General features: G+C 41.2%; 1 protein-coding gene across 1 annotated transcript; it reads left to right on the top strand.

Annotated features, from left to right (window-relative positions):
• The first annotated feature begins 3,116 nt into the window (after positions 1–3,116).
• Positions 3,117–10,745, top strand: LOC144526670 (cyclic AMP-responsive element-binding protein 3-like protein 3-A). The gene is made up of 9 exons (XM_078264284.1): positions 3,117–3,203; positions 3,553–3,826; positions 5,695–5,825; positions 6,141–6,251; positions 6,776–6,882; positions 8,733–8,801; positions 9,763–9,841; positions 10,368–10,461; positions 10,549–10,745. The coding sequence occupies exons 1-9, from the start codon at positions 3,117–3,119 to the stop codon at positions 10,743–10,745; spliced, it is 1,149 nt and encodes a 382-aa protein (XP_078120410.1).
• The last annotated feature ends 1,517 nt before the right edge of the window (positions 10,746–12,262 follow it).

The raw sequence follows: 12,262 nt of genomic DNA, 5'->3' as shown, positions 1-12,262 counted from the left end.
TGCTGTAAAAGTCAGGGGATCACCAAAGTATATGATTCATCCTCTGAGGACTATGATTAAATAGCTGTATCCAAATGTCATGGCAATTTATCTAATAATTGTTGATATATATATACAGTATATATATATACTCTGCCGTCCGTATACCCACACTGCTAGCACTGCTAAAAATAAACATATTTTGAGAAATGGCACAAATATGTTTTGTCTGGTGCCTCTCCTGTTAACTGTCTTATGATGGTGGGGCTCCCAGTCCCCAGAACTGAGTGGGAAATAATTATATTTACCTATTGATATTCATAATAATCGTGAAATAATCAGTTTGATTTCAAGCATACAGTAAGTGAAGCTGATGAATGAAGAAAAGAGCTTCCCTCATCAGTGAGTTTGTATCACCCTGAGTGATGGATCAGGCAAAAATCTCTTGAAACAAAACTTAAGCTTTCTACTGAAAGGTCTGATGAAGTTAAAAACGTGACTTTCTCCACCTTGTGCCTTTGAAAGCAATAAGAATAATAGCTCTAAATCAGCCCTGCCCAACAAAAAAATGAATGTGAAACCACCCAGGGAATCAAATTCTTATCATAATATCAAAGGTCACTCTAGGCTACCTGTAAACAACTTTGAGTAATTAATATGTCAATGAGTCTTTGTTTTGTGCTGATTGGCTCCTCCAGCGGTCTGCTAAACACTTGATTGGACAGTGATCAACTGGGTTTGGGGAATACAATTGTGTGAGATAGCCTTACAACTTTTCCCCTTATAACAGACTCAAGCGTTCCTCTCAAACGTCCAAGCCTCAGAGAGGAACGTATTGCTCTGGTTGTGTATTCTTTTAATCCTGCTGGATCGTTTCACTGTAATTTCATCAGTTTCTGCTCTCACGTTGGAATTATGACTCTGAATACAGACCAGGTAAGACAGATTTGTAATCGGATAACTGGGTGCAACTACTGGTTTGTGGGTGAGAGAATGATTCAGACTGTAGTGTATAGAGTGTCCGTAAAGAAAACTAACAGTTTTAAATAAGATTAAAGTGGATGTGTATTGATTTGATCAAAGGCAAGTGTGGGATTGAGCAACTTGAGTTTGCAACACCCAAACTGACGATATGAGTTATACTGTTTAGAAACAAGCAGTAAGAGCACACAGGCTTGTAGCACTCACTGATGTAATCATTTCCTGAACATATAATACAATTAACTTAACATGATCAAATGTAATAAAACCCAATAGTGTAATGACTTGACCAATAATGTAATAAAATGTCCTGAATGATATTGTAATATCATCTTTTCAATAAGAATCACTGTTGACTCAGATGAAAAAGTATATTTCATGGAGATTGAATCGTTTCACCTGATAACAACGTACACACTTACCGTCTGTTGTAAATGTCAAATTCTACATAAAGTCTAGAGTTTACTAACCTGACGCGTCAGATGGTTTGTTACACAGAACCATCTGAGAAGCCTTCATTGGAAACTGTTTGAAAAATATATTCATCAGCATTGATGGAATAATAACTGGATACCGGATCCAAAATGTCGCCTATTCAGTATGGCAGCGCAGTAGTGTGTTTCTCCCGCTGGCCACGCTCGCGAATTCACACTCGGCCCATAGACTTTACATTGTGGTGACGTCGCAGGTTTTTGAGTCTTTTCTCGGCTCTAGGGAAGGTTTTCACATAAAAAAAAGTCCATGGAAATAAGAATTCATAATAGAAAGTCATAATCAACCTTGTTTGCATTTTTTGGTGTCCTGGCATGAGTTTTACAGACGCCTCTTTTACAATGGTGGCAATGGGGTGTAAGAATTGGTGTAAAAATGTGACCGATGACCGGTCTGGCCCAAAGAGGCCAGAGTAAACTGACTCCAACTCTAAGGTCACTACACCCTCGTTTTAAGTGCTCATTTACTGGTAGATTAGAAAATAAAACTCAGGATTCATTGTTAAAATTATAACAAGCTTTAGTGAAAAATGATATTGCAATTACAATTGCGTGTACACGGATCAGATATTACAAGACAAGTCTATCTCTCTCCTAGCATCTGATGCCGCTATCTTAAAAACCTGTCCTTATATCCATTTCTGTCCCATCTTCTTGGTGGTGCTGTTATCAGTTTTGGATGTAGTCCAGATCCTCTCGGCTCCACTCGGCCCCTTCCACGATGTCGCGCAATGTATGAAATGTTACTTGGCTCTCCCATTTCCCAGGCCGAAACACACAAATTGTTACTGTTGGGATTTCTAGGTTGCATTCCATTTACCAAAAATATATACACTTGTTTTACGATGTTCATATTACTGAATACCTGTGTATTTCTTTATCTTCTGCAGACTTAAGGGAGCTGTGAGAGCCAAGGCCACTCCATAACTTGTATTACACTTCCCGCCGCTTGCGAAACACTGGCCATTGTTGCCTGTCCCCCCCGATCTAAGAGTTCTTCGATTAGCTCAAATGATCTTCCCAATGTCCCGGTACTCCTCTTTCAAATTATATCTGCCAGATGGCTTTTCTCACAAACAGTCAGGAAGAGCAGACAACAATGGCCAGTTATGATTTTAAAGCCTCTACACACTTTATTGACAAAATATATCCTAAAGAGGTAAATCCTTTCTGGGCCTCAGGGGGATTTTTTGTTTCAATACTGCGAGTGGCCACTGGAAAACAAAATGGCTGCAAGGCTGAGCGAACTTCCTCAGGGCCTGGACTTTTCTTAGAATACACCCATGGCCTGGACAAAATGGATTTTCATGTGATATGTGATTCTGCCATTCTTTCATATTATTGAGAGAATCCAGCTGCCGTGCTAGATAAGATCACTTTTTTTTTTTTTATCTGTCAGAATCATCAGTTTTGAAAAAAAAGTGACCCACCTGTAAGGTATTACATTATCGGCGACAATGTTATATCAGTCAGGACATTTTATTACACTATTGGTGAAGTTATTACATTATTGGGTTTTATTACATTGTCGATCAGGTTGAAAGGTTGTTATATCTTCAGGCATTATTACATTTTCAGGAATTTATTACATTATTGGGTGCTACAAGGCACCTCCTCTTCAGACCCATCGCTCAGAGTAGTTCTTCGTTTCAGGTTCATGGTGGGATGGACCTCATTGACCTCCTGCTCAGGAATACAGATGAAACCACCGGTTTCCACAGCAACCAATCATGGACTATCACAATTCATGAAGTGAGTACGGCCGTCATTCTGCACAGTCCGCTCCTGAGCAGAGTCACTCAGGGGACAACATGAGCGCCACCACAAATCTCATTATTGAAATCTGACTGCAGAGTGTGATCTGGATTCTCAACAGGGGTCATGGGTTATTGAGCTGGATCTTGGAATATATAGGAGCTCATTCAGTTTCATTGGGTTTCCCTGTATGGTTGCAACGGGAAAATGAGCTCAAGGAATTGAATGACTGGTGTGTTTGCGTTCTTGTCTGTGCTTGTGTGGGGATATGGTTATTTGATTAAGCCGGGATATCCAGCAGTGGTGATGTCATGGGAAAATGCTTGCATACCCTCTTTCCACTCAGACCCTGAGCACCGAGGGAAGTGCTGCTGATGACTTCCTGGACTCCCTGCTGGGTGGGAGCGACTCCTCCTCGGCTCCAGCGTCCCCCCTATGGTCACCCTGCACCACTGACAGCGGCATCAACGAGGACACCCCGACAGATCCCAAAGACAGCTATCACCCGCCCTTCTGCACAGCCTTTCCAGCCTTTGATACGCAGTGTTTCCCTCAGCCTCCAGCTCCGGAGAACAAGCCACCACCAAATGAAAAGACATCTGACGTTTCCATTGATCTAGGTAAGACAAGACTTGGAGTTAAAAGGAAAAGTATGATGTATAATGCTAGCATTTTATACTGAGAAAAAAAGATAATTGTTTCAATAGTGAGCATAATGTCATGTTAAGGCGCTGACACACCAACGCGATTATCAGCCGTCGGACAGTCTGGTGAGGTCGGTGACTCGAGTGTTCCGTGCCATCGTCAGTCGGAGGAGGAGGAGCCGTCGGCCTTCATTTTGGCCGATTTGACTTGTTGAGTGGGCAGTCGGACTCAATGACCAATTACTGGCAATGACGAGTGCGCTGAGCCTGACGAACGCCTCTCAAAATCTGACGAAAATCTTTTAAACTGACCTTTGTCGATCTGAAATGAAGACAGATTCAGCAACTGCGTGGCCTATTTCTCGCTTAAAATGTTTTCAGAAACACGTTTCGGTGAATATTTGCGTAAAATATGAAATCGTATTCCGAACGAGCCGCCATTATGGTCGGAAGAAGCCAGACCCAGGTGACACGTTCGTCCAATCAGCTGCCGGTTTTAATTTTTTGGGGCGGCAATATAGATTAGTGCCGCCTGCTGTTATAGAGACGTATTACGTCTCACGCACGCGCAGAACGTACGCTCAAGTCGGCATCGCTTTGGTGTGTTCCGAGGCACTTTTTGGACCAACTCGGGGAGACTGATCAGTCCGACTGCCTTTTCTGCCGACGGTCGGCCGTCGGGTTGGTGTGTCAGAGCCTTTAAGATGCAAAAAAAACTAGAAGAACAAGGTGAACCAGGGCACTGGTCTGTCAGGTATACAGTAAATCAAAGACTTAATGTGAGATCTATCCATTTGTGCTTTAAACTGAGCATCTTGACAGTTAAGGGTCTTTTCAGAGAGCTAATCATTTTAACTCAACTTAAATAAAAGGTGCAATTCATCACGAGGACAGCTTTTGAACAACGGTCCCTTTCACATCGCTGATTATTGAACTCTCAGTGCTAACATACTTTAAAATTGACTAAGAAAACACATCTGCAACAACACAAAGATATCAAACACAGAAAAAGTGGGCTATGACATATTTTTTGTTTAAGTGTTTTGTAAAGAACAGTAGGGTGCTGCAGTCACAGAGGCAAGGCAAGGCAGCTTTATTTGTATAGCACATTTCAGCAACAGGGCAATTCAAAGTGCTTTACATAAAACATTAAAGAGCAGTTAAAACGATAAAATTTAAAAAAATAAAAATAAAAGACGAGAATAAAATTGACAGTGCAGTATAAGAAATTAACATTTGTTTAAAAGAAAGGCAACATCAAAAAGAAAGGTCTTCAGACTTAATTTGAAAGAACTGAGAGTTGCAGCAGACCTGCAGTTTTCTGGGAGTTTGTTCCAGATATGTGGAGCATAAAAACTGAACGCTGCTCCCCCCTGTTTAGTTCTAGATATGTGGAGCATAAAAACTGAACGCTGCTCCCCCCTGTTTAGTTCTAGATATGTGGAGCATAAAAACTGAACACTGCTCACCCCTGTTTAGTTCTGACTCTGGGGACAACAAGCAGGCCTGTCCCAGACGACCTGAAAGGTCTGGGTGGTTCATAGTGTAGTAGCAGATCAGAAATGTATTTTGGCCCTAAACCGTTTAGTGATTTATAAACCAGCAAAAGTATTTTGAAATCTATTCTTTGGGGCACTGGAAGCCAGTGTAGAGACTTCAGAACTGGAGTGATGTGATCCACTTTCTTGGTGTTAGTGAGGACTCGAGCAGCAGCGTTCTGAATCAGCTGCAGCTGTCTGACAGACGTCTATTCCAAGACAAAAGCATAGTTTGTGTTTTTGTATAAATGGTATGGGGGCAATTTGGTGAATCATCACCTGCTGTTTTACTGGTTCGATCTGCAGGCTGGGAGTCCGATGACCTCCAGGAGCAGTTGGGCATTGCACACTACTTCACTAGGAACCAAACCTCCCCTCTGTCGTCCAGTCAGGCTCTCACGGTGAAGGACCTGCTGCTTTCCAGTCCGGGACAGACAGTAAGGAGAGAAGAGTTGAATATATCTGTTAAAAGAATGATACTTGTTCAACTTTCTTACCAATGGGGACATTAAATAAAAAAATATTTCAGTCTCAGTCCTCTGAATGAATGAAATATGAGTGAACTGTACGGTCCATTGCTTCTCTGATTAATTTGACCAGAGACATTTTTGTCATGACCTGTCCCACTCTGAGAGCAATAGAGAACACTTTGCACAAAATTAACAGAATTTTATGAACTGCTCCACTCCAGTGCCCCCTCTTGGTAAACTGCACGGAGAGTCACTGGAATATTCTGTCCATCTGGTTCGCAGGCGCAGCAATTCCCCCAGCATTCCCTGCAAGAGCTTGTTCTTAATGAGGATGAGAAGACGCTTCTGGCTAAAGAAGGGGTGAACTTACCCAGCAAACTGCCCCTGTCCAAGGTATACACACACACACACACACACACACACACACACACACACACACACACTCTTACTGTGTTTTACTATCTTTGTGGGGACCCGTCATTGACATAATGCATTCCCTAGCCCCTTACCCTAACCTTAACCATCACAACTAAATGCCTAACCTTAACCCTTACCCTCACCCTAACCATAACCTAATTCTAACCCTAATCCTAAAACCAAGTCTTAACCCTCAAACAGCCCTTTAAAGTTGTGGGGTCCAGCATTTTGGACCCCACAAAGCTGTATTCCTGGTTTTTGGACCCCACGAATATAGTTAAACAAGAACACACACACACACACACACACACACATACTTCCTCCTTTCTCTGGCACACACATGCATGCATCAAAATCTGTATCCCCAGTTAGACAACCTCTGCCAGTTGCCGCCCCCCCCCCCCCCCCCCACCCCTCCAACCTAGTTTCCCCTCTTATACCCCTTTCTTCTTGATTCTCTCTTGTCCCTATCCTCCCATGTGTTTCATCACCCTGACAAGTTTGAAGAGAGGGTTTTGAAGAAGATCCAGCGGAAAATCCGCAACAAGCGCTCAGCTCAAGAAAGTCGGAAGAAGAAGAGGGAATATGTTCAAAATCTGGAGGGAAGGTAGGAGCCGACTGCACTCAGCATCCTTATTCAACACGATATTATCTCTGCATACACTGGCCTAGAATATGAAACTTGTATTTCTAGTCATCTGTTGTGCTCTGAACTGAAGCACTCTATAATGAACCAGTTTTGTCATACACTTGATTAGGAAGGGAACATTTTTAAAGAAGAAAATGTCCAATTTACTATTTTTTATCATTGTTGATGAAGCAGACTTCATGGAAGCTTTAACTTTTGCTGATACCCAGTGTTCATCGAGTGTTTTCCTTACAGAAAAATTCACAGCAACAGAGGTGGTTTGTTTAGAATAAAAAGACAAAGAGCTGAGTGGCGAAAAGGACCAAAAGTATCCTCCAGATTTTTTACTTCAACTATCCACTGATATTTTTGATAATTAACATTTTCAATCAACCGCAATTGCAATTATCCTGATTGTAAACAAAACATATTGTAGATTGTGACCATATACAGTACCAGTGGTGGAATAAGTATTCAGATCCTTTACCTAAAAACCTGTGAAAATACTATATACAAAAACATATACAAATAAAACTCCTGCATTGGAAATGTTACTTAAGTAAAAGTATGTAATTATCATCAGCAAAATGTACTTGAAGTATTAAAAGTAAAAGTACTCAATGCCGAAAAATACTCGTTTTAGAAACTGGAAACGATCAAAACAGTTCTGTTAATCAACTAAGAGTTTAATCAGGTAATCATTTCAGTTGTACCTGTAGGCCTTTATGTTGTTGGGTAGTTACATTTATAATAAAACAGTTTTTTTTTATAAACTAATGTGTTTTATGTGTAAAAACCTAATTTGTAAAGTAACTAAAGGTGTCAGATGAATGTAGTGGAGTAAAAAGTACAATATTTCCCTCTGAAATGTAGTGGAGTAGAAGTATTTCTACTTCTACTGTGGCAGGAAAAGAAAAGACTCAAGTAAAGTACCTTAAATTTGTACTTAGTTACATTCCGTGACTGCCATATACATATGGACTAATAGAAGGCGATTGAGTCATGTCTAGTGTAGCAAACAAAAATGATGAAAATAGGTAGCTAAGGACTGACACATAATGAAGAAAGAATGTAAAGAGTTTCCAGCACAATCAGAAAATTGTACATCAACAGTGCAGCTGTGTCTTAGTCTGATCTGAGGTAGGACAGAAACACAGTATAATGTGATAGCCAGCAGCCCAAACTAGCATCTGAACCGCTCTGTGTTGCAGCTGGAGCGGGGATTAGGCGGAAGTTGAAGATGCTGTGTAGATGCAACATCTCACAATAGAGGGGCAGGGAGTTTTGCCAAGATGGAGCTCAGTTTAGTCCTCTTCCTCCTCCTCCTCCTCCTCTTCATCTGCCTCCAGGCTGTGCAGAATGAGCCCTATCACACAGCCAGCCTTTGTCACCAAATTCCTGCCTGCCTCCCCTATGTTGGCTCTTCCTCCCCATCACACCTCCGCAAACAGTGCAGAGTGGTAGAGCTTGTAGTTTGATTCATATGTTGAAAGGCTTTAAAAAATGCATCAATATCCCCACATGACTCAGTGTGTCAGACCAGTCCAGGTTTGATTATCAGGGTCCCCTCCCGGTTATTTGTAGGACTGCTTGATCTTACTCATGCTGACCTTTAGATGGTTGTACCACTGGACTCTAAAACTTGCCATCAGTGATTCATCTCAGAATAGTGGAGTCTTCTGAGGCTGGATATGGGGTGCGAGATAACACTCAGACGGACATTGGCAAAGAAAGAAACAAAGGGGAGACAATACAACATTATAACACGGTATTATATGATACCCTTCTTTCCTCATGTTATCTATATTTCCCCTCTTTTTCTCTTTCAGGGTGTCTGCATGCCATGCTCACAACCTCAAGCTGCAGGGAAGGGTCCAGCAGTTGGAGGAGACCAACAAGTGAGTCCTCAAATCAGCCAACAAGGGCTGCAACTAATGATTATTTCCCTTATTGATTTCTCTTTTTGTTACTTTCAATTTGGTTTTTCTTTTCATAAAAATGACAGAAAAATTGGAAAATGCCCATCACAATACATGCAATCAGCAGTGATGTAGAACAGAGAAAAGGCTAGAAGGCTAGAATCACTGACTGCTGTCTGTTTAATAATGACTTAAACCAATATTCTGCCATCTGAAATGATAACACACATATGACAGATTTTATTAGCTGTAACTTATTAATTAAGCTAACGTTAGCGCCATGGTTTGGTTAGTAACGCAGTTTCCAGCTGACTTATATTAAAATAAAGACCCTGTAAAATGGGTATTATATATGCTCTTGATGGTTACATACATGCTATCCCTCCCCTACATCACAGCTAAGCTACTATCACGACAGGGAGAAATATGTCATTGCTGACTTTTGCCTGGGACATTCAGTTTCAGCTTGAGTCTTTTAGCACCATATCATAGCTGCTTTTTACAATAAAAAAATATCAATAACAGCAATCCTGGCCCTGATATTACTTTTGGTATTAGTTTAAATATATGGTGTTTGGTTTGGTTGAAAACCAACAGGTTTCTAATCACAGCCATCCCCAGGTACGGTGGCTAAGTTATGATTGGACAACACTGTTAGAGGGGAGGGGTTTAGCGAATGGTCAGTAACGCACTTGAGCCAACTGCTGCTTAAAAAATAGTTCCACAAATGCAGCTCAGCACCCTCTTTCAATCGTAGCAATTCCTGTCACAGATTCCATTGTAGGCACGATCTCACAACACAGGAAATAAACCCTACAAAGTACCCTTTGAAGTGGTCACAGACGCTAAAATCATTAGGCCTATATTTCAAGGAACCTGTGGCCCCTTGTGTGAACATTTTACAGTCTCTTTTGTCCTCCTGTCTGTATTTGTATTGCAGTGATCTGCTGGAGCAGCTAAGCCGCCTACAGGCTCTCCTTCCTAACAGCAAAACAACACAGAGAGGGACCTGCATCCTGGTGAGATATACAACACAACATTACATTGATTTACATGAGTGGGAATCTGCTTAGACAGCATCATCTGCAACAACTAAATAATAGATAAAGGTATTGCTATGTAATAGACACTACAGTGCCTAACATGAGCACATCATTAAACCAACTTTTGTGTATTTCATACCTGTCTTATTCTATTTTAGCAGTTTCTATATATTTTCTTTAACAAATGTTTGTCAACGATGTTTCTCAAACAATTGCGAACTGCTTTTTAATGTTTTCTGTAAAGCACTTTGAATGGGCTTGTTGCTGAAATGTGCTTCTAAAGATGAAGCTGCCTTGCCTTGCCTCAACCACTGCCTGTGCTCCACTACTGCTATGATTACCTTTAAGATTTAAATGGAGAATGTTAGCACCTGCGCTCATCTTTCGTGCCAAATTGTATGTAGGTCATGCCTAACAACTCAATTTCTTCTTCCCCTGTGATTTCTGTCCTTTCCCTCTGTCCTCGGCCTGTTTTTGTCCTGCCGTCTTTATTCATGTCCAGGTTTTGCTGCTCTCCTTCTCCCTGCTCCTATCCTCAAATCTTCAGCCAGACCCCTACAGCCAACCCAGCCAGGAAGAGTACACACAGACCAAAGGTGTGTAGACATACACACACTTTTTCTCTCTATAACACACACAAACACACACTTACTCCTCTCCACCACGTCTCTGCCCCCCCCCAGTGCCGTCCCGCACCCTGCAGTCGATGGATGAAGGGCGAGACGTCGCTCCTCTTCCTCTCTCTTCCGTCTCCCGGGGCTTTGAGGCCCTGTGCAGGCTGATGGGCGGATCTCCCTGCGGTAGATTTTCAATCCTCTCACCACCACAAGCACCGGGACAATCACTGATCTCCTCGGGACCCCCAGGAGGAAAGACGTAGCAAAAGAAAAGCAGACTTGTTTGCGGGCGCAGCATCTAAATGAGCAGTTTGATTGCTTTTCAGCATCTGTTTCTCACTGCAGAGACTGAGTGAGGTGTTATGTTGTGTTCAGCTCCAACACACAATCCGCTATAGTTAAAAGATTTAACCGCAATTTACTCACTTAGATGGAGGTCGGTGAGGAGGTCATCCAAACAGTCGTCATTTTTTCGTTTGCTTTGGAAAACGGAGCCTCAGGGACCTGGTGGAGCATGTACTATACATATACTACTGCAAGATGTAGACATGTAGGATCTGTTAAACAACACAAATGTATATTCACTGCTGTATTTTATTATTTACTTTTAATGTATATGTTGAAAGGTTTCTCCAAAATGATTTTCATTTTTTGTAACAGTTCAGTGCAATGCAGGCAAAGCACGAGATAATTAAAATGTGTACTCCAGTGAGTTTTGGAAGCCCCTGAAAGGATTAGTTTTTTAGAGTAATGCCATGTAATAATGAGTCAATGTGTGAAAAGCTAAAATGAATGAAAATGAATAAATTACTTCGAGCAAAAGCTGCTGGATGACTTATCACTTCAATACAAATGTCATAATAAGCTCCGTTTAATGCCAGCTGTCAATATGGGAAAGTTGATATCATATCATATCTCTATTTTAGAGCAACAGACTTAGTTGTTATTATATTTGTGGAGATACAATTATTGGCTGGACATGTCTCTATGTAAAGTGTCTTTCTCTAGTGGGCGTCAAAAACATGTTGCAAAGAGTCCATCCATTAAAAGCACTTCAGTGGTTATTCTTGTCTCTGGTTCGCAGGTGCAGCACCTGACATAATGTTCTGTCTCACATTCTGTCCAGAACATTGTTTTCTTCCTCATCTCATCTCCTCTCATCTCTGTTCATGTCCCGAATACAAAACTTTACAATTTAAAATAAAACAATAATTTCAGCAAACCCAAACTAGATATAAGTACATGCTCCACACTGGGAGTCAGAAATGAATTATTAATCAGACTTATTTAAGCAGTGCATCAGGATGGAGTGACAAAAAGGTATAGATGTAGGTAACTCTGAATATGAGAATATCAATCATGTCAGAGTTGAGCAGAGATGCTGCTACCTGCAGGGAGAAACAGGTCAGGAGAAAAAAAAAAAAATCATTAATTCAGATATTCTTGCAGGTTAGTTTGTCCATTTGTGATTTATTGGACTTTGTGAGACATATACAGTATATCTTGTATAAATCAAGGTCATTCCATTTGACTAGTGTACAACTTTGTGTGGATGGTTTGGTCAAACATTTACTGACTAGGATATTTAAGATATTTAATATTTAACGTTTTGCCCACGCCTGGATTTCCAGTAATGGAATGTAACTAAGCACATTTACTCAAGTACTGTACTTAAGTAGCCTGGATGCCAGCTGAACTTAGCCCTGCCCACAACATTCGAGGTCAGGAAGTTCACATTCTGACTAGAATCTGAGTATGACGATGTCAGGCTAGTACTTAA

The sequence above is a fragment of the Sander vitreus genome, chromosome 12 (genome assembly GCF_031162955.1).
Source record: "Sander vitreus isolate 19-12246 chromosome 12, sanVit1, whole genome shotgun sequence".
Taxonomy (NCBI): domain Eukaryota; kingdom Metazoa; phylum Chordata; class Actinopteri; order Perciformes; family Percidae; genus Sander; species Sander vitreus.
The sequence above is the reverse complement of the archived record's forward strand: the minus strand, read 5'-3'. Positions and strand labels throughout refer to the sequence as shown.

Excerpts from the sequence above, each read along its gene's own strand:
- LOC144526670 (XM_078264284.1), top strand. The coding sequence starts at position 3,117 with ATGGACCTCATTGACCTCCTGCTCAGGAATACAGATGAAACCACCGGT. Across the intron at positions 3,827-5,694 it reads TGACGTTTCCATTGATCTAG|GCTGGGAGTCCGATGACCTC; the intron begins GTAAGACAAGAC and ends TTCGATCTGCAG. Across the intron at positions 6,252-6,775 it reads GCAAACTGCCCCTGTCCAAG|TTTGAAGAGAGGGTTTTGAA; the intron begins GTATACACACAC and ends CACCCTGACAAG.